Source organism: Tauraco erythrolophus, chromosome 6, assembly GCF_009769465.1.
Source record: "Tauraco erythrolophus isolate bTauEry1 chromosome 6, bTauEry1.pri, whole genome shotgun sequence".
Taxonomy (NCBI): Eukaryota; Metazoa; Chordata; class Aves; order Musophagiformes; family Musophagidae; genus Tauraco; species Tauraco erythrolophus.
The window spans coordinates 42,663,339-42,686,579 of NC_141470.1; the positions used below are offsets into that span (position 1 = coordinate 42,663,339).

General features: G+C 39.1%; 1 protein-coding gene across 1 annotated transcript in view; it reads left to right on the top strand.

Moving 5' to 3' along the window:
* NUBPL (NUBP iron-sulfur cluster assembly factor, mitochondrial) overlaps window positions 1-23,241 on the top strand; it is a 93,507-nt gene that overhangs the window by 46,004 nt on the left and 24,262 nt on the right. The window contains exon 7 of the mRNA XM_086613617.1: window positions 10,295-10,388. Coding sequence (XP_086469743.1) covers window positions 10,295-10,388 — 94 coding nt within the window. The remainder of the gene's footprint in view (window positions 1-10,294; window positions 10,389-23,241) is intronic.

Here is a 23,241-nt window from a genome sequence, read left to right on the forward strand (position 1 = left end):
TTCCTAGCTGCTGTCAGTTAGATGCAAAAAGGGACATTGATATTGCAGTTCTTACGAGGTAGGTGCCCTGCCTGTAGGAATGGAAAGTTAAACCAAAGCCTAGGCATAACTGGGATGGTGGGAATACCTCACTTGTCATTCCCAGTGGTGCTGAGGGATTACTTTCCCCTCCTTCAGACTCTTTGGCAGTGCCTTAGCAGAATAGGCATGGTAGCTTAGAGTGCTGAAGTTTAGAGCTTGGTGTGTGGAATAAGTGGAAATTAACAGTGTAAGTCAAAGTTGGTAGATTCCCTGGCTGGAAATGAGCAATACTGAAGATGTTGAGCGAGTGGGCTATTAGGAAAAGCCTATGGGATGTGTCTCACCTTCTGTCTCTGTCCTGGATTTCAGCACCTAATCATAGCTTTTATCAGACAGCTCTGTCGAGCAGAGATCTAGAGCCAAAATCAAGTTATCTTCTGTTAGGTGCCAAGACCTTTCTTTTGGTTTAACTTGGCAGGCTTGTTCTCTGTTCATAATAACAGCCTGGGAAGTTTCCATAACTGTTGGGCCAGGACATGGAAGTTGCAAGTTTGGTTACTTTCTCAGTTTAGCATTTAATCCTGTTTTTCCTGCTACCCAAGAGAATGCCGTGAAATCACATACAGCAGTCAAAGCCTCCTACTCTACAGCTAGGGATGCAGGATTCCTGGGGGCAGGACTAGGCATTTGAAGGAGGAGTGTGTGCTTTGCAGGAAATTCAGTTAATCCTAAGTTTCAGCTTTCCAGGTGAATACTTCAGCTACTGACCTTACATAAGGTCCGGGTAGCTTCTATGGCTTCTGTATCATCAAACTCATGTCTTCCAATTCATAGATAGGTTGGCTTCAGTGTCATCACTGGCAGGTGCATGGAGAGCAAGCCTGCTAGATTGGGCCTGTTTCTCACAAATGTGTGTGTGATTAATGGATCCCAAAAGGGTTTCTGGTTGAAGATTGATGCTCAGTGGAGGTTTTGGTATTTCCTTTCCTGCATAGTCAAGGTCTTTGGGAGAGTTTTTAGGGTTGCTTCTAAATGTGTAGGTGGAGCTCACCAAAGCTGCTTTTTTAGGAATGTTTTTTTTTCATTTTTCAGCATTTCTTTTTCACCTTTTTGATCAAAACAAAAGTGGAACCTCCTCACCTCTGAACACTAAAACGTTGTTCAGCATTACACACTAATTTTGTTTAGTAAATAAACTATGAATATAATTACATAAGCAGCTTTTTAAAATTAATATCGAATTCATATATGTTAAACTGAGTTTACCAGAGAATTGTTTTGGTTTTTTTAGTAATCTGACTTGCATTCTGACTGTTGGAAGCTGACAGACTGATCCTTCACTCACACCATCCTCTCCTCTTTTGCTTCCAGAAAATAGCTGCAGATATCCAAGAATAGCAGCAGGTTTTGTACCAGTATGCTTTGTAGAATGTGATTATTTCTCACATACCAAATGATTGACACAAACATGAAGTAATTGTGCTTAAGGTCCTAGAGAATTAATGTCTGGTTTCCTCCCTGCCCCCTCTGCCCCCCCAAAAAACCCACTTTTCTGTATGATTTATGAAGCTGTGGTAGATGTTTCTCCTTTTACAGTGTTTTGCTCCATCAACAGTATCTTTTAAAAGAAGGAATATGTTCTCCCAGCAGAGTGATGCCTTTGGAATATATCTCTCTTAATATGCCTACTAAAGTGGGTGCCGATTTGAAGTACTTTTTCTGCTAGATGTAAACAGTTTTTTTCTGTATAAAAAATATGAAGTAAGAATTGGAGCTAAATAAAAATCTAGGAAGCACACAAAAATATGAAGATTATCCTTGGCTTGGCAGTGATCACTGAATGTCCCTGAAACTCATGGTATCAGCACCTTCAGCAAATTATTTTAATTAGGTTTAGAATACAAGTAACACTTTTAATTTATAGTTGTAGATTCATAACTGAGGGCACTGGTGAATGCAAAAGCATGGTTCTGTGGGCACAGCAATTACTTTGGCAGTCTATATGCAATGCTTTCACAATTTATCTGTTGTCTAATTCAATGTGAATGCTCTTACTACTCTAGGAATAAGATATTCAGCATGTCTTTAAATTGTGGGAATGTTATGTATGCAACTGCAAAATGTGTACAATTTTTAAATTGTATTCATTTTAATTTTTACGTCTTGTCCGTGTCTTTAGTGCACTTTGTGTTATGCTCTTCGTAAGGACAAGCTGTACGTAGTTGTTCTTGCTCTGACCTAAAGGCAGTTCTTTTAACAGAGAACATATACAGACTGCACAGTCACAGGCCCATGGTCAAGAATCCCAGCAAGTCAGTGATCTGCTCTGCTTGCTCTTGCACGTGCTCTTGCATACATTCTTTCTTCACACTCTCTCATCCTCTTGAATCTTCCTGTGGAATTGAAAGGTTCCATATTTTATGCAGCCTTGTTGCGACTTCTTGTTGGGAGTATTGATCGTTATGCTCCGAGGTAATTAAAGCAGACTCCTCTATGTTGATTTCATTAGCAAGGGTAGACTATTTTGAATTCAGTGACTGGGCAGAATATGCTTGTGAATTTTAAGTATAGAAAGTTTGGAGGATGTATTTTTGTCCATATTTGTAAGAAACTGGTTATTTTTTAAAAAAACAACAAAACCAAAAAACAAACAAAAAAATTTTATTCTTGAAAATTAGTGTTTCACGTCATGGCTGCCTACTCTGAGATCTGATAACGTCTCACCGGGCAAAAACCCAAGTGCTATATTGAGATTTACTATCTTTTGGCGTCAGTTCAGTGGTCTACATCTAATTGATTCTATCTGAGTTTTTATATTGCACAGTTTATGGTAATATTGGAGAGTTTTCTTCAGCAGCATTCTAGGTGACTTGGATAACATCTATCAAGTTATTTTCTTCTGTAATCCTTTTTGTGAAGGCCTTAGATTTGCCTCTGTAGAAGTTCTCTGTTCTGTACAAAAAGACGTTATACATTGTACTTAAGAAACAGAATTTTCTGATGTTTTTAATCTAATGATTTTTAGTTTAAGCGGTGATTTAAAATCTGTGTCTCGATGGTGGGCATGAAATGGTGCCTATATTAGTCTGTTGATATCCCGATAAGGAATTAATTTTCTTACTGTACCAGAATATGAACTGAAGCTTAAGGAAGTTAAATAACTTGTGAAGAAAATTAGGAACATTGCTTTCTGTTGCATAGCTTAAGTATTCAGTCTTAACTATATATCAGCTTTTAACATCATTACAGAAATGTAGGCTAAAATACATATGGGGAGTGGGGTTAATAAGCTTATCCCTTTTGATGTTTGTTACTGGCACTTGTAATATTTCCTTCCGTTATTATTTTAGGGAAAACCTGAATCAGATGGTAATAACAATTGTATGATCTTAAAGTGTGTTGTTGGCTTTGAGTTTGATAGCTAAACAATGCCTTTGCCTGCGCGTATTAGTAGGGAGAACTCCATTGGTAGTTTAGATGATGCACTTAACATAGCTATGTCACCGTGGTCATTAGTTTAATTAGATGATGTGATGCTACCCCACTTTCTTATGATTTGTTTACCTTTATATTACTTTATTTGTTTGCTTAATTTTACTGCTAAAAGACATAGGAATAGAAACTTGCCTCGTTCTGTATTTCTTTTCAAGATGTCATTATTCAGCAACTGAACTACAAGTTCTATATCACAGAACAAGAAAAAAAAAGACGGTCTATTTCTGAAGAAAAGTTTCTGCAAATTATGTAGTGCAGACTGTGGGTCAGGGATAGAGAGCAGCAGATCAACGATCAGTCTCAAGACTGACTGCATAAGAAAAGTTTGCTTCTCAGACTGTCATCTTTTAGACAACAGGTGCTTTGAATCCCTGAGAAGTGGGAATCTCACTCAGCTCATGAAAGCTCTTTGTAGTAACAACTTGAACCTAGTGGAAGAGTCTTTTATACACGGTAGTGCTGATATGGTCTCCATCAGTCGTGCTGGGAGTCCTTTTTAGTCATCCCCAGAGACTGTCCCCAGACTCCTGGGGACGTGCCAGGCTGCCCTGTAGCTGTGTGCCATCTTCCCTTCAGGCTGACACAACATTGACTGGGCTTTCTGAAGGTGAGTAGGAGCCTGGTGTTGAGTGCCTTCCCTCTATTTTGTGGAATGCCCTTTAGAGAATAACCTCTTTATGGGCGTCTTCTGGGAGTTGTTTAGTTTTGTGGGTTATATAAATGAAGGTGGCAGAAACTTTCAGGCTACTGCATTTGCTGTCATTATCAAAACATTGTCAAAAGCCATCAAGGAGGAGGAGACCAGTTTCTGTTTTGGTTGTTGAACTGAACAGGACTCTGACTTTCTTCCTAGGCACTTATTTCTAAAAGTTACTCTTAGTCTATTTTGAGAAAGAATAGGAGAATTTCCTTCTTTATGGAAATCTTTGGTGCAAACTGTTCTTAAGCTTCTTCACCTTAATTTCTCTCTGAACTTGGCAGAAGAGGCTGCTTAGAAATACCTTAGAGGGAATTTGAACCGTTGGCAGTGCATCTGTTTTACATGGTGTCAGATTGCAAGGCTTTGAGATTGGTTAAGCATCAGAGGACAAGTCAAAGGGGCAGTCCTCTTTGTTCAGAAAGTGTCAAATTGTTTTAAGCCCTGTGGAATATTCTGCTGTGGTGAAAGTAGTTATTTCACTACCAGAAAGAAAGTTTCCATAGAGACTAGAAGTCTTCTGGTTTGTGTCTGCAGAATGTCTCCTTCTTTATAAAATATTTGTGAAAATAAGTAAAAATATTTTTTAATTAAAATGCCATGTTTCATTATACTATTCTTAAATTATCTATTTTCTTACATCATGAAGCTACTTATTTGTTCCCAATGCCTATGTATGTTTAAGCAGAATCTTTAAGTAATTTTCCAAGGAAATATTTTTCAATACTTGTTTTATCTTGCATTAACAGATGTAAATATATTGAACAATTATATACATATACGTATTCATTTAACATCAGCGTTTTTTACCTTTATTTTATTCATCTGTTTGCCTGTTTTAAATCATTTATGTACACAACAAAGTAGTTAGGAGGAGGGGGGATCTGGCAAGAATAGACCGTGAGCTGCTTGCAATGTTGCTTTTGGTACTTTTCCGATACGAGTGTTCAGAGTTTGGCTGGCTGCTGCCAAGTCTGCACATGCCGTGTTGCTTGATTGAAACTCTTAATAAGAACAAATGAATAATATCTTCTGTTATTTACCAAACACCAGGATTGCTTCAAAACCACAAGTAGCAATCCCTCTTCTGTGCTAATATTCTGTCATTTCTGCCTCATGCACGGAGGTTGCTCAGGCATCCTTCCTCAGCAGAAATGCCATCTATGTCTCTATGCTCTACCTCGGGTTTAACTTGCTATTGGGAACCCTTCCTCAAAATGCATATCTGGTATTTTCATTATTAATTGTCACATGAACAGAATGATTGAATCAAGTAATTTACGAAGTGGCATTCGTGGTGTTTTGGAGCAAGGGAAAATACACAGAAGCACATGGCACTTAATTACATTGCTTAACAATAAATGTCAAGTTAAACCTTTTTAAAAAAATGAATGCCATACTTACAGAAAGTGCAAATGCATTTCTATGGTTTGAAATGTTTTACACACTGTATCTATTAGAGGGGCAAAGATATTAACACTTCTGTACATGCAAAGGTGAGGACAGATTTCAGATGCTACAAGGCAGGCTTTTGTAACCGCTGTCCGCTTATTGCTTGCACGGGGAACTCATTTACTGTAATGTGCTGTTAATCTGAGCTCATTTACTTGCACGCTGCTGCATTTGCATACAGGCATACTTCTCAGAACTAATTGGGAACATGAGGACTAGTGGTCCTGATTTGGTAAATTGTTGCATATAAACAGGATTTGCATTCAAATTAGTGTTTTATATCACAGCCTGATTATATGTCCCATTTTAATGATATTGAATGAGTGGCAATAGTAGATTTCAGAAAGCCGCTCCTCTGATTATATGTTCTGATTCTAAATTTAATTAAAAATATCTTCCCGTTTTTTTCTCCTTTGCTGAAATTTAGTAACCAACCTGAAATTTCTTTTCCCATTAAGTAATATGTACACTTCTGTACCAAATCGTTATGCCTTCCAAATTACATTCAATGATTTGTTTAATAAAAGAGTGTCATGCTGCTTCTGTGTTCCTGTGGGAGGGTAATGGAGGAGCAGTTGAACCCCACAGTGTTCATCGTCTACTTGTTGCAGAATACAAAACAGTAAGAGGAAGTCTACAGAGAAAAATGTGATGAGGTGCAGAATTCCCCAACCTAAATCGAGCAAATCCATATGTCTAGAGGACACTGCTCACTACTAGGCAAAAATACCAGTTCAGTTTTTTTTCAGCAATTGTAGCTATGTCATTGTGGTGCAGCTCTCCATTCTCACCTCAAATTACTAATGAAAAAGAAGAGAATAAAATTGTGAGGATAACTGTTTGACTACATCCAAAATAAAAAACAAGGTTAGTTTTAATGAGGAGTGATTCTTCTAATCGAGTTTGCCATCTGATTTCCACTAGTGGCATAACTTAGAGAGATGTGTGGAGGGTAGTCCTCACATATATTCAACACTTGTGCACCTAGATGTCTTCACTGTTGCCTTTTCTGAACTGGTGTGACAAAAGCCTGTCTTCTTACTGCTCTGCACAGCAGCAACACATTCTCTCCACTGCTGCTGGGATGGTGTAGCTTCTCCATTTTTCTGTGCTCAGATTTATAAGTTATAATTGAAGCACAATTCATTTGATAAAGAGAGCTCATTTCTTTTTTTCAATCCATGAATTTGAAGAAAATACATGAAATAAGATGGTTTCAGTGCCATAAATTAAGTAAAGCGTTATAATTTAATTGCACTATGTGTTAACAGAGTATTTTTCCTGTTGCCTGGCAATGAGATTTACCATGAAATTTACCATATGCTTAAGATTCCATTATTAATGTCTGTTTTCAGAGGTTTATAACTTTAATAAAAATCATTACTCGTAGGACAATTCAGAAAGTGCATGTTCGAAGTTCTTTTGGTTGTTATGGGGTCACTTACTAAGGAAGCTTGAGGCAGAAAGCTCTGGTGCCCTCCGAGTTCTCTACCCATTCACCCATTCTGCTATACGTGGTAAATTTTGAAAGTAACTTCTTGAACAACAATTGTTTTGTGTGTTTTTGAAGCAGTAAGCTATTTATAAAATATTCTTTTACTTTAAAGATTCTACATGGAGACATTTTTACCAAGGCAGTTACCTCTGCTTAGAAGAGCAGCAGCTGCTTTGTGCTTCCCTGCAAAACTGAATGCCTGGGAAAGGGTTTGAGCACTGGCCTTTGAGGTCTTCTCCGTTAGTGTTCCACATAGTAGTGGAATAGATCTAGATGTTTTCTTTGGGGAACTATAATGCTTGCTAGGTGGGAGGATCACATGGAGCTTGATGGAGGACACTAGTGCTTGAAGAGGTTGGAGGAGCAGAACCTTTGGTAAGAGTGAAAAATAAAGCTATAGGACAGGCCCAGAAAGGCACCTTGTTCAATAAGAGGAGCTAGCTTAAGGGTAGGGCCAGCAAGTATATGCAAAACCAGACAGCTTTTAGCTATGGGAAAAAAGCCAGTGTATTTATTTTTTATTCCAGTTACCACTGATAATATTGGGATTTGGGTTGCCTTGTACTACTCCATGAGACAGTGCTGCACCTAAAAGGACTTGAATTTGAGTTCATGGAGGAAAAGGCTGAAAACATCTCGATATGCAAGTTTTTTCAAGAATCAAGTGATTGGAAGCTGTGTCAATGATTGTAGTACTATGCTGCTCTTAAATATGTTTCTGGAACGTATCTTGCTTCAAGGCAGAAAGCAAAAAACCAGTTTACTCGTAGTTTCCATGGAAGTATTTAAGGAAGGAGAGTGTGATTACTGGACTTGTAAATTTGGACTTAATAAAAGATGCCAGTATCAGGATTTATGAAGACACAGGGAGGGAAAATTATATTGAGTTAATCTTTCCTAAAAAGTAAAACTCTCCATAACTTAATGTTTCAAAATGGTTGTGATTATTATGAAAGATTTGGTTTTGCATATTGAGATTTATGCTCTTAACTATTTATGGAGGATCTGTGTGTTTAGTTGCGAATCCTTAAGGAACTTGTCTTTACTTATGTTGTAAACTGCTGCTACTTTTTAACATCTATATAATTCAAATTTGTCACCTTTATAGTGGTTAATTTTTAACTAAGAAACACAGAAATTTAAAGTTCATGCCTTCAATTGAACAAAGTAATTTTCCACTGGAAAAAGAGACATTCATCAGCACTGGCATTTAGCTTGCTTTATAACTAAGCAAATTAGTCAAGAAAAACAAAGGAAAACTCAGATTTTTTTAGTTAACCTGGCTCCTCTACCCTATACTTACATTTAAAAACATAGATTTTTGCACACATATGTAACTTTTCTATGGAGTTATATAGTCTTAATATGATTATAAATGCTAATTACTTTTCGAAATCTGCCAGGTAAATGTCATTTTTGTTGACAAAATACAGATATTATAATATAGATATTATAGATAATATAGTTCAATATTAAATGTGAAAAAGTAAAGTGCAGTGTTTGCTGTGGTTAACATAAGTAGTGTTTCCTGTTCAGCTGGACTGCCTTAGGCACCATTTCGTGCCCCTGCAACCTTTGTGTAGAAAATGAGGAAAGGGAGGTGTGCCTGAGAGTTCCTAATTCAGACATCTAAAGTTAGAATTTGCAACTAGCCTTCCCCAACCCCCTTCTCCCGTAAGTGCTCTGAAATCTTCCGTCTTCATCAGCTTGCCTTGAAAAATTCCATTTGTCGTTGGAGTGCTACATTGGGTTAGTGGTCTGGATTTCGCATCACTTGTGCTTCCCCAGGAGATCATCATCCGTACAAGAAGTGAATGAAAATGAATGAGCGTTCCCCTGACAGGGTCTAACACTGCAGGACAATAACTGGGGGACTGGCAAAATGTCAATCGTTTTTGCTGTTAAAATGACACTGAGAGAATGTGTAAAATAAAAGAGAAAGTAAAATCCTGCTCGTTTGGTATTTTCCTGTATTAAAGCAGCTCATACTGTTGTATCTTATACATGAATGAATCAGAAACATACCATACAATTGCATTGTCTGTGTGGAGAGAAAAGTGAGGGGGCGACATCTGTGGGTCTTTATTTTTAATTTGGTTATGATTTCTACAGCTTCTGTATTGCAGAGAGGGAAGACCTTGTACGTTACTGCTGGCTGATAACAGTGCACTGGTACTGACCTGCACCATGTCAGAGTTGAATCGAGGATCTCCCAAAGCGTATTGAAACTGTTGGGAAATGTTTAAGCGAACCATAGCTTGGCTTTGCATTATATAAAGTAGGCCTAGGACCATTTCTGCTCTCATGAAGAGAACATTTATTGCAGTACACCATGCTCTAGGAAGAGTTATTTGGCTTTCCTGGAAATCTGACCTAGTAAAGAACATAAATAATCACAGCATTCTCATATTTAAGCCTAGTATCTTTAATGATTACTCTCATTTGATGTGTAGCAGCCAGTCAACTTTTTTTATTGTATGATGTCTTATGTACGTTTTAAGTTTGTATAATTATAGCTAGTGATTTTCATGTAAGAAATCTGTTGGTTGTGTTGGGTTTTTGTTGTTTTTTTTTTTTTTTCTCCCAATAGCTCTTTTTCCTAGAAAAAAATTCAATACTGATAGCTCTAGCTTTGCAACAACAAATGAGAAAAAAATTAGTAAAGATTTATATGTAGTTTCAAAGAAGTGATAAGAAGCAAGCAAAGTTGGTTTTAAATTAATAGAAACAATTCCTAAGTCATATTTGTTGTACAAACCCCTGAATTTTAGACTGAGTATTACCTAATATTTGCTTCTAACTTGTGATTTAGTAGCTCTGAATTGAAAGTCTTAAATTAAGTTGTTGCTACTTTTTTTTTGGGAAAGAATTCAATAAGGATTATGCTCATAAAATTAATAGTAAAGCTGTGCTCGTAATTTTGATTGATCAACAAAGATTGCATCTCTTAGAAAAATAGTGTCTTGATCCTGTACTGAAAGCGTGACTAAAAGGGTATGTCACTATCATTCTTTTGAGGTGTCCTTGGTACTCTTGTTTTACATTCTAGGAAACAAGGACTGCAATAAACCACAAAGTGCCTTAAATAAAAACACTTCAAACCTCCAACATACATTTTTATTCTTGTCTTCTAGGTTGACTGGGGTCAGCTGGACTATTTAGTAATTGACATGCCACCTGGGACTGGAGACGTACAGCTGTCAGTCTCACAGAATATTCCAGTTGCAGGTATGTATATTGCTTCACTGTTTCAGACATTTGAAGTTAACTGGCAGATTTTAGAAAAATCTTACTTTAAAATGCCAGTCAAAATTGTCTTTCTAACACACTAAGAAACTGTTCTGTCAGTCAGGACCAAAAACACTGTCAGTGATTTTTAACATGTTAGCATTATGATTGTGTTACTTTCTTTAAAGCTAAACTTTGAAAAGATTGTGAAGTCGAGTACAGCAGTACTCTTGAAGGAAAGGCAGTCATGCCAAAAACTGGTAAGGTTTTTCTTTGTCTGTACATACTGCATAGTGAAGCTAATACAATAAAATAGTTCGTTTTCATGATTGCTTTTTAATTAGAAGCTGACAACGCTGTTAATGCACGACATTTATTCAGATAAACTATGCAGCACTGTAATACACTGTAATGCATTGTTTTTCCTCTCAGGTTATGAATTTTACTTTTTGTAGGGGATTTAGGCTTTGACAAATCAATCTTGAGATATGCAGACTGTCCTTGTGATAGTTTGATGTGTGGGGGGGTGTTCTGGTGGCAGGGGAGGGGATTTGCTCCCTGTGCCACCAGATCTGAGTCCCATCCCCCCCGGGGGAGGTTGAGCCAAATTGGCGCCTCTGCGAATTGCCATATTTAAGTTGGGACAAAGGGGCGGGAAAGGGCTTTTTGCTCAGGAGCGAGGAGAGAGCAGGAGGGCGCTGCCCTCGCTCCCGGCTCCCGGCCGGGCGGCCGCTCGGGCCCGGGCCGGCGCCATGTGCTCAAGATGGCGCCGGGGGAGCCGCATGGGGGGGGCTCGGGAAGCGCCTCGCTCCCGGGGTGCCCGCCGGGCCGAGCTCCCCCAGAGAGGATTAATATCTAAGAGAAGACAACCACAACGACCGGGTCAGCAAAGATGGAGCAGGAGGAGGTGTACTGGAGCTGAGGCTTCCCTTGCAAATCGGTGTGAGATGGCAGGCGGCCCCCCTGCAGCCAGGGTGTACTCGGCGGAGCAGCGACCCACTCGTGGACCGTGGAGAAACCCACGTTGGGAAGGAGATGCCTGAGCCCAGGAGAGGTCGTGGAGCAGGGGATGCGCGACCAGGTACTGTTGATAATGGGGCATGGAATGCACGACGAGGTCGTGGAGGCATCTGGAACCGTGGGACGACCCACGCCGACGCGAGTGGCAGCAGCTCCCTAAGAGGCCGAGACTGGTAAAGCCCGAACTGGTGCGATCCATGGGGAAGGATTGCAATCCTGCGGGCAGGACTTACTTTGGAAAAGTTTGGGGACTTTTTCTTTGTGAGTAGGGGATCCACCGAAGCAAGGGAAAAATGGTGTAAAGACTCCTCCTCCTTTAAGAAAGGAGCGGCAGTGAACAACATGGATGAACTGACCTGTACTCCCCCATTCCCTGTCTCCCTGCGCCGCTGGGGGGAAGGCAGAGCCAGGAACGAAAGGAAAATAGGGGGTGGGGAGGTGTTGTTTTAAGATCGGGCCTTGTTTTCTCTTTTCTCCTCTCAAGTAACCGGTTTCGTCCCCTTTTGTCTTTTGTTAAGTAACTGTTAATAAATTGTTTTGGTTTATGAAGAAAGCCTGAGTCATGTTTTGCCCGAGACCATGTTTGGTGGGTGCTCCCTTTTCGGTTCTTGTCTCGACCCTCAGTCCAAAAACCACGACAGTCCTCTAGTCTCATTGGTTTCAGCAGGAGTTAGAAATACTGCTTCTGAAGGAATGCTGAGCATCTCACGAGATCTGATTGACTATAATGATTTAGTACCTGTCTGACATACTTCAGCAGAAGCAGTTGTCAATAGCCAATGTAATCAATGCGAGGAACTCAGGGGTAAAAGAGACAGAGCAATCCTTACGGTTCCAGGAATAATTTAATAATTGCTGTGGCTCTTCACCAGGAGGGCAGTACAGTGCTGGAACATATTACACAAAGAGTCCGTGGGAACCTCCATCCTTGGTGATTGTTAGGTTGTGCTAGACAAAGCCCCAGCTAGACCTCTCTAGTGTTGCTAGTAGATGACCTCCACAGACCTTTTCCAACCAGAAATTATGTGATTGTGAGTTAATAAGGAATCGGTTGGACTGCTCGTTCCACTTTTGGTGACATCAGATAAATATGTTGATACAAACTCAAGATGGTAGCATCTTTTACTGCCCTTGTTCTTTCCTGGGTGCAGACTGGCTCATGTGCACCAACAGACCCTGGTTCCCTCTGACACGTTGGTGGCAGTAACACACTGAAGTGAAGCCACTAAATATTCAATTTGTAGAACTATTTCACTTGCATGTAGAACTCTTATCAGGCTGCCTGGTAAGTTTAATGAATAAAGAATTGTGTATCTCTAAAAGTTCTTAGGATAGAATAAACGAGTTAGCTACAGGTATAAGTAGAAAGACTAGTGGACTTTATAGACATGCTCGTATATAAAGGCACTAGAGCTAATGGATTTTGGGACATACCTCCTGGTTTCACAGCAAACTGTTAGAGCACAGTCAAGTCTACAGGAATGAAAGGAGCCCTTTAACAATCAGGCAGCATCTTGTATCTTTTCCTTAACACAGTCATGTCTCAACTGCAATCGTACATGATAACCACAGTTACTCATATATCTAGAAGCTACAAGTTGAATTTAATGTTAAGGCAGTGTGATGGTATCTCATGATCTTCCATGATGTCAAGTTCAGAAAAAAATAAATCTTTTGACATATGAAACTCAAATGTTAAGGCATGTGCTACGCATCCGTAACACCATTGCCCCCAAATTGTTAATAATCACAGGAGGTTCTCTCTGCTGCCTGTGATTATGTTGAATGATGGAAGGGAACAGATCAACAGAGTTGTGATGAAGGATTTAATGAATTTTTCCCATAAGAAGTATAAGAGGAGGCATCTAGTGCCTCAGCTTATCTGTAACCTGGAGCATAAGATGAAAAACAAACCAAGATTCATACTCATTTTCTTAAATACAGTGCTCAGTAGGTTGCATGTGAGTAGCAACGCAGGAGGGCCTTTTACTCCCAGGGCTTTAAGCAATGAGGTGAAGCATGACAGTGGTACGGGAAGTTTTTGGTAAGGTAGATTTTCACATTATATCTTGTACGTAAGGGCAGTAAAATGACATTAAAGAGGTGTGGCTTTATCTTCATGGATTATGTTTTTTAAAGTACAGCAGATATCGATAATTGCTATTCAATACAATGCACCTATATGTCCTCATTTAACACAGGAAAGGTTATCAGGCTCTTGAACGCCAATGGTTTATTGTGCCTTTTTCCCACAGAGTTTACTCTGTTTTCAGAAGTGTGAGTGGTTGTGTTGGTGCACTGGGTCCTCTGGGACAGAGAGGTGGTGGAGAAAAGTACTTTAATCCTGTATTTCTTCTAAGTTTTGCTGAGGTGTGTTTGTTTAAGGTCACAAGATCTTTCTAACTGGTACACTACATCAGTAAATGGAAACCTTAATTTACATAGTTTTTTTCATAATACTTGCATCTTCTTATAATGTAATAGGCATTAACAAAAGAAAAACAAGTTAAAAAAACCCACAAAACTGGAGTTTCTTGCTAAGGACATTCTTGTGTAGGTAAAAAAGTGAAGAATTAAGAGTAAATAATTTTTTTACAGTGTTTTCATTAGTTTTTCATGTGATTCTCAGAAACCTGTGGTTCTCATACCTGTTGAATCAGGTTTTGAGGAAAGTCAAAGTAATCAAGATGTTGATTTAAAAAAAGAAATGGAAAACAGGTTAAAACAACAACAAGTAATGCAGATTGTCTTGATATGCCATAAAAGGGCATAAATTCTTGCCCACGTGTGTCTCAACTCTTCACTATGGCTTTCTGGCTTTTTTTTATTATTATTGTTATTTGTACAAGTATGGACTTTTACAACTTCCTAACTGAAGACAGCATTTTGATTTGAATTCTGAAGTGGCTTCACATTGTTACCACAGTTGCTCAGTTCAGCTTATTATTTCGTCAATCTTAACTTCATAAAATTAGGAGTGATATAATCACTTTACATTTGCCTTTCCCATTACTTGGGTTTATTGAGCATGTTGAGGTCGACTCTTGCAGTTTGAAAAAAGAAGTGTATTGTGCTTTTGATGAAGACAAGCACAGCAGACAAGGAGTGATAAGATTTGTAATCCCCTGGCTCAATGAATTTTAGTGATTTATAAATAATTTTCTCTGTTGTGTATTGTGGGCATTTTTCATTCTCATTGGAAAGGCTTCTTTTTGTGTGTTGCAGTGTGAACTGTGCTTTCTTCTTTTATTCTTGTTACTTGGTTTCTGTCTCTTTGACAGTCCATAGCCTTGTTTAGCATACTTTTATTTTCTTCAACCTTGTTCCTTTCAAGGGTACGAAAGATAGTGTTACAAATCTCGATTATGATGTCTTTGGAGCAGTCTACAGAATTCTGCTGTATTTGTGGGCTCCGTCTTCATTTGCAATTCATGTTTCTAAGCTTTGTGTTGTATTTTATTTTTTTTACAGAAAGTATTTGGTGTTGTGCCATTCTGTTTCCTTTCTAGTTTTCTTGTTCTTTTTTGATCCTTTGAGGATGTCTTGGACAGTCATGGTATTGGTGGCATAGTTTCTCTTTTTCCTCAGAGACAGCATACATATTTTAGTTAAGTACATTTAGAATTATCTAGTTTGCATGAAAGTTGTGCTTTGATTTGCGTGCATGCATATGTGAGATACAGTATTTGCATTACAGTTTCTTCATTATTTATCTGTGGCTTCCTGGGGATAGACAGTGTAGAAAATTTTTATTCTGACTCTAAATATGTCGTGGGTTAGGCCGATCCGGCAACTAAACTCCATGCAGTCGGTCTCTCACTCCAGTAAAATGGAGAGGAGAAAAATATAATAAAAGGACTGAGGGTCGAGACAAGAACAGAGGAGCACCCACCAACCATGGTCCCGGGCAAAAGAGACTCAGTTTACAGCTACCTAAAAAGACAAAATCAAACAAAAACGGTTACTTGAGAGGATAACAAGAAAACAAGGCCAAATCTTAAAAACAACACCACTCCTCCCCTTTTGCCTTTTCTTCCCGGCTCTACCTCCTCCCCCCAGCGGCGCAGGGGGGCAGAGAATGGGGGAGTGCAGGTCAGTTCATTCCGTGCTGTTACTGCCGCTTCTCTTACAGGAGACAGAGTCCTTACACCATTTTCCCTTGCTCCAGTGGATCCCCTACTCATGAGGAAAATCCACAGACTTCTCCAGTGTGAGTCCTACCCGCAAGATGCAATCCTTACTCCATCAGATTGCTCCAGATGCGGGCTTTACCACAGTCTCGGATTCTTAGGGAGTTGTTGCCACTCACTCTGGCGTGGGTCGTCATATCGACCTTGAATGCGTCTCCATGCAGACTTTAAATGCGTGAATGCGCCTCGCCCTGTGCCCATGATTCACAATAGTCTCAGGCTCAGGCATCTCCTTTAAACAAAACACCTCCCCGTCGGCAGGGGTCATCCCATGGACTCTAGATGCGTACCGTGCTCAGGCTCTGGCATCTCTTCTCGACGTGGGTCCTCCACGGGCTGCGAGTGGGTCTCTGCTCCCCCGAGGACCGCCTTTAGCTGCGAGGGGGAGCACTCGCTGTCTCACCACTGGTCTGCAAGGGGGACTCAGCTGCGGCACATGTTGTCTCGTTCCATCTTCACTGACCTGGTGTCGGTGTGGCCGTTTCTCTCAGATCTCAGTCCTTTCTGGGTGAACTTGGCCCGGTGGGCACCCCGGGAACGGAGCTCCCCCTGAGTTCTCCACGTGGCTCCGCTGCTGCCATCCTCAGCAGGTGGCACCGACCCGGGCCACCACCTGGCCGGGCGCCAGGGAGTTGGGGGGGGGGGGGGGGGGGGCGCAGCACCCCCCTCCCTTCTCCTTGCTCCTGGGCGAAGGCACACCTTTCCGGTTCCTTTGTCCCAACGTAAATAGGGCAATTCACAGAGGCACCGATTGGCGTAAGCCCCGAGGGGGATAGGAGTCCCTTCTGATGGGCAGCTTCTGCCACCCAGACCCCCCCCCATCAAACCATGACAAAATAAATTTGCAAACCCTGCACATATATTTTGCCAGCCACCTACAGAGTTTTCTGTGAGCCTGAGAGAGCACACTGGTAGAGACGTTTTGTTTGAGGAGGATTTGCCCAGATGGGGCATGAAAAACTGTAACATTGCAACATCTGACAATAAGAGACTGTAAGGATGTGTGAAATAGTATTGGGCTTTTATTTTAGAAAACTTTTTTTTAATCTTGCCTCACAGGTACCGTAATTTTCTTGAGTCAAAAAGAGATTAGAGCAATACCTAATGGGTAAAAGCAACACAGCAAAATATATCTTAGAATTCTGGTTGTCACTAAAGAGTGACAGTTTTGTGTGGGTACTTTTACTTCTATAGAAGAGATGAAAAAGGAAACTACTGTGACTTTGTTTTTTTAATTTTATTATTCTTAGTCATCTTGCGAGGAGATACATCTTATTTAGCATATTTTTCTTTAATCATCCATAACTTTTCTCATGTTGCAGTCATTCTTCAACAAACTAGTAGATGAGAGATTATATGACACCTTGAAAATGTGCTATATATTTCTGCTCAACCACCACTTCTTTCTTCGGATACGAGTCTGCTTTCCAAATAGAAACCCAGGGTCATTCTGGAGAAAAAGGCTTTGTTTATTGTCTGTTGTTACTTAATTTGCGTTTAGTTCTACTTCTTTACTTCTGCTTTGTTCTTCTGTTTCATCTTTTGCATGAGATGTCCAGAAGTGGGTTCTTTATTGTGTACTAAACATGCATGTTTGGGAAAGTTCGAAGCATCCTTACATGTTTTCCAACTTAGTATAAGCTAATGATATTATGAAGAATAAGACTTGTGATTCCTTTGGGTTACCTAGTTGCTAAATTGAGAAATGTAAGTGTGTGTATTTGATTATTTAGATAAAGGAGCCATAAATTAATAAATAATATCAGAGATGGAGGATTAGCCTCTGTAAAGACTGAGAGAGAGGTTTATCGTTCTCTTCCTTTAGAGTGCGAAGGCTGTGTGAGCAGGAGCAAAGGCATCTCTGTTCGCAGTCCCAGAGCCCCGCACAAGTGTTTCATCCTCGTGGAGAAGCTGCATTGTGGGGGCTGACGGTTAAATAAATTAGACTATGTGCTGCCTTTTCTTTATTAATGTTAAACTGAAGTCTGTATTAGAGAAGTGTGACAGTTTGACAGCTCTAGAGACTGACATTCTGTCTCAATTGACAGAACCGACTCTGGGTTAGTACTGGAATTGTTTCTTTTGCTAAACTTGGTCTTATCACTCGTTTCTTTGGACATTGAGATGCCACGGCACTGAAAACCATTAGAAATATATGCCTGTCCAGTGGAAAGTGGACTGAGACAACCAAATAATTTCACATCTTACTGAACAATAATAATTACAGTAGCGAGCATTGGACTGAACTGTGTTTATACAGGAGACCTAAAGGTGTGAGGCTTCATCTTTCGTTTCAGTGCTCTTAATTTTCACATCTTTTAGAAGTAAAATATTTTTGGTTTTTTTTCCACACAAAGTATATATTATTATAATCTTACAATAATAAACTCTAAAAAGGCTGTTAGTAAGAATCAGAAATAACAATTAGTCAAGATAAGTGAAGTGAAAGCAATGTGAATGCTATTTTATGTTTTTTTCAAGTTCTGTAAAAGCGGAACTTGTAGTTGCTAGTTATACAGGGAATGATTTTCATTACCTTTTAGATGTGAAATCAACATAGTACAGAGTTCCTACCATCTTTTTAAAATTGCCTTATCCTGTAAATGGTGTAATTTTTCCTAATGATTGCATCTTCAGCAATATGTAGATCTTCATTATCTCCTGAATGCCTTTTGCAGATAAGGTTGAAATATTTACCAAAGGAGTTTTTTTTACCTCAACTACAAATTTTCAAAGAGTTGTAATTAATAGGATTTCTCTTGATGGCAGTGTTTTGATAAATACATTTAAATAAAAACAAAAAGCATATTCCTATCTTTATTGATTAAGTATCAAAAGTCTTGTTTCTATTCAAATATGTACATTGAAGAGGATAGAGTAGAAGATGGCACCAACTTGAAGGCACATGGCATTTCTAGATTCTGAATGAAATGTGACATACCAAACTGGTGAACCAAACTATTTACTCATATTTATGTCAGTGTCACACAGACCAGGATGTACCCTTGTATACATTGTTTTATAGCAGTGTGAGGGACTTAGGAGAACCGGATCCTGCCTCAACTAATAATGTACAAGAACAGGAAGTTCCAGGTGATGAGTAGATTGTCTGTTCAGAAGTAAGCATTAAAAATAGCAAAAAGAGAATTTCAAATCATATTTGTAAAAAGATAGTGTTGATGTTTTATGAAACTGTGCATGAATTGGCATGAAAAAGAATTGTGATTTGTGAGGTAAAGGTGTCTTTTTAAATCAATGGAAATTGCAAGTTGAGTAGGTATGGTGCTGTTCTCTTGTCTTTTCTGAAGAGAAATGATCAAAAAACCCCCAGTGCAGCAGTACAAGTTGCGTATAGCACACAGTTTAAGATTAGAGGTGTATCTGTATTCTGTCATTGCTCTTTGTGTAAGTGTCTGTTTGCCCCTTGTTGAATATCTCTTACTTTGATGCAAATCACAGTTGCAAGGTATCTGATCTTCTTTCCTTTTAGTTTAACAATAATATACAATGTTTTTCTACATTTCTGAGCTTGCTTTCTTCTTTTATGGAGGAGGTACATCGTTAGTTTCTACAGTAAATTTCTGAAGATATTTTATGGAAGCCATCTGTAATAGTAAGTTTTACCTGACCTATTTTTGAATGGCAGATATTTTTAATATCAGATTTTATATAGATTTACTCTTTCTTTCATGTTATATTTTGATATTTTAAATAACTGCAGGAAAAGAAAGGCACATAGGTTTAGGATAGATTGAAAAACAAAAAAGACTTAGTCACACCAGTGAGGTTTTGAAAATAGGTCTTTGTATTCATCCAAATATAATTTGTATGCTGAAATAGTTTGCTTCTGTTGTCAGAAAAAATGTAGTTGACAAATGCAAATTATTATCAGGGTTATCTTAGCTTTGGACACTCCTGGTACTTCATTACGAAGTGTCAGACTCAGCAGAATCTATAAACTTAATTTAGAGACTGAAATATAGTATGAGTTTACACGTTAAAGCCTCACACTCTTTCAGTATAAATTTAAATTTAACTCTTGGCACATGGAGATTGATTTAGCACACATTGCCTGTCCAAGCTGAAGTGATAGTACATTCAGTGCAAGTTCTTTAAATTTCATCATTCCTGAAAAAGAATTTCCAGGTATTGTGGGGAAAAAAGCTGTGAAGTATAGAGGCTTCGAAAACTGAGGTTTTCTGAGGTCTGGCAACAGTGGCTAAGTGTATGTTAAGTACTAGATTAGCTGCAATTGCCTTGTGTTTTTAAGACCGATTATTCTGAATAGGAAGAATAAACGAACATTGTGTTCAACTGACAGTTGCAAAAGATGAGAGAAATCCGTATGAATAATGGTACTGCATTCTCTCCTCTAACTATTTCTTATGAAAAAATAAATGTTTAAACCTGCCCCTTACCACCCCTATCTCGGGGGGGGGGAAGTAAAAAACAGATTGTTTTTTGGAGGTGATTGAAGTAGTTTCAGTGTTGTCTTTTTTCTGTGTAGAATCCTGCTTTTACCCAGTTCTCTTCTTTAGATTATGACTTCTCGTTTCAAAAAAAAATCATATTCATTTGTCAAAAGAGGCTATTTGGACTTTGCTCTTACCTAGTACAATGCTCATTATAATCCAGATAATTGGCAAACGTCCATGAAAGCAGGAGGCGGAATGGAGTAGAGCAGAAAAACGCTAATTCAGATAGGTAAGGAGAAATGGAAAGTGGCAGTGTGTGAGGGGGTAGCTTTTTATTTTATGCCTATTCTTTGCAAATAATGCTTGTTCACAGATGTTATTACAAATGTTTTCAGTGTTTTCACTTTGCTAAATAAATATGACATCATAAATTGCATTAGCGTGACATACGTATTCAGTTTGCTACAACCAAAGCCAAACACTTTAACACAGCAAGAGTTGTGTTTCTGCGTCTTTCTCTGTGTGATCTAGTGTGAAATGGACATCATAATACTGATCAGTTAGATGAGGGCAGTTTAACTTCAAGGTAACAGCTTTATCCAGCTTGTGGTATTCCTCTGCTCCATGGCTTCACTGACTATTCATCTTGCCAGGAGGACTGCTTCATGGTTTCACTGGCAGTTCCTCTTGCCAGGAGGAAGCAGCTTCCTCTAAGATTTGTGTCCTCTTTTTTTAATGTGGGCAAGGTGGTAGTGTCCCAGTCCCTAACTACCTGCTAGTTTGTGTGGCTGTTGGAAACATACACTGTCTCAGCAGTTGTTCGAAGATTCCTCCAATAAGAAGGTAGTGAATAGGCTGGAGGTGTGACACAGCCAGGATCCAGCCTTTGGGACAGTTCCGAGCTATATTATGACTCTCAAGTAAGGATCCCTTAAGGGAAAATCACACTAGCGATTCTTTTTAAGTTGCTAGTTGTAATGAGATGTCACACACGAAAGCTAAAGGAACTTCTTTGCAAGGTTTATCCAAGGAGATGGACAAATTTTCACTGTTAATTTAGCTGTAATCAATGCCAGCTGAAATTCTAGCAAAGACAGAAGTCTGTTCTTGTGAATTTTCGTTCTGCATCTTCAAGCACAAAATCTCACCTATGAAGTAAAAAGAAATTTAACTGAAAGTGAGATGGACTCTGAAGAGATTCACAGTAGAGAAGATTCAGATTCACCAGGCTATTTATAACTTGCAAGTCTTGCCTAGAAGTTTGAAGTTGATGCAGTGTAAAGGGTAGCAAAAGCTACAAAAAGTGAGTGATGTGGTCAGACCAGCCCATCCGCAGCTGCGCTGGGGCCTGAAGGTAGTTCCTTGCAAGAGCATGCAGTGCCTGTCAGTTAGCAGATGCAATTATTAGAAAAATGCAGTGTAACGTTCTGTGTCTTTATCCTCTGGAATTCTATTTGTCAGTCTTTCTGGTCAGTTACACTTCACAGGTTTTGGGGTGGCATTATTTGCTAAGTTAATAAGAATCAAGGTGTTCTAAGACACAGTCTAAGACTTGTGTGTGGAGGTGTCCTTAATCGTCTGTCTGGATGAGATGCACGTAGCCTGATTCTGAAGTCTGTTTTTGAAGACACTGGAGGGGAAAAAAAATAATATGTTAGAGGGATCATTTTCATCCTAAGGTAGACCTTCTAAGCTGCTGCTTATCAGCTGCCTTTTAGACCTGCCTGTTTTTCACTTGAATACGAATTGAGTATAGCTAAGGCTTGGAGAGATTCCACCTTATGCCTTGTAACCCAGAGTGTCTAATGCAAACAGAAATTATAGGCTGTTTCAGCACTTGTAATTTCCTGAACAGCAGTCCACCAGAAGGGTGAGTACTAATGTGCTGTGTAGCCATACCTTTCTTTTACTGATCATTAAGGACCTGGGGTTAAAAAGAAAGGCAACCATCAGTGTTACAGACTGCTGTTAGTTCTGTCTCCATATATGCATGCTAAGAATTAGAGAATACAGTTAGCATAGTTTTTACTAATGCAACATGCATCAGCCTTTTGTCAGCTGAAATATGATTTAGAAAAATAAATGGAATGCATGAGTAAGTAGATATGTCAGTTAAACCTAAGTGTGCTCAACTTAGATATCCTTAGTATGCTCAAGGCTCAGAAATTGTTCTTCTGCACACAACTGCAAATGTAGAATTTGTAGTATATTTTAATGTGCAATGTGATAGCATTATAGTTTCTGCAACTTCTCTGTTCAATTTGTCAGCCGTAGTTTGCCTCATTCAGACAGAGGCTTGTGTAAACATTGCATGTATTGCTTCAAGAGACATGCTGTGTGCATGAATTCAGTCATACTTCATTACTTTATTGATCAAAATAACTCTTTACCGTTTGATATTCCTGTTAACCATGTAGAGCCAAGACAGCAAACAAAGTGTTGGCTGTGTTCTTTCTTGCCCATCATTTGAATCACTTTCTGAATTAAACATATGCAAACTTATTCGGGGAGAGGAGCACTGTGAAAAGTCTCATTTGCCATATGTGGTTGGTAGTGAAGGAAACAGTGCTGCTAATAATTTGAATTCTTGAACTTCAGGTTGGGTTTGCTGGACTAGCAGTTGTACCAAAGAAAGACAAAAGATACTTATTTTAATGGACGTTCATGTAAGTCAGTACAAGCTGCCTGTGGGTAAATTTTGTCCGTAATCCACCTCGGAGTGCAAAGGGAAATAGGAGAGAAACATCTATTTACACCCTCAGCAGCAACTTCTTAAGCATGTTGGCTTTCATTCTGTGGAAGAGCCATGCAAGTTGTCTATTAGCATAATTTTAACTAATGTATTTCAGAAGCCAGTTTTTTGTACGGGGAGTTGGTGTCTGTGGCAGCCTAGACTCTGCAATGTGCCATTGGGTCTTTCAGGATTTTAGCTTTTTCTCTTTGGATGAGAATTTGTCAGTCAAAAATACCTCTTGGATGAGCCACTTGTGGTTCTAATGGGTGTTTTCGTTGTGCAGAGTCTCTGTTCTTCATGTCATGTCAATTATTGGATTCTTAAAAAAATTAATAATGGACCAGAAAATGTAGACTTCAGTTTTATTGACTGTATGTTAGCTTCTACCTGAAGATCCAGGGAATGCTGAGCCAGCATCTTCAGAGAACAATGCGAACAACAGTGTGAAACAACTATCATGAGTGTATACATATAAGACAAATTTCTAGTTTTGT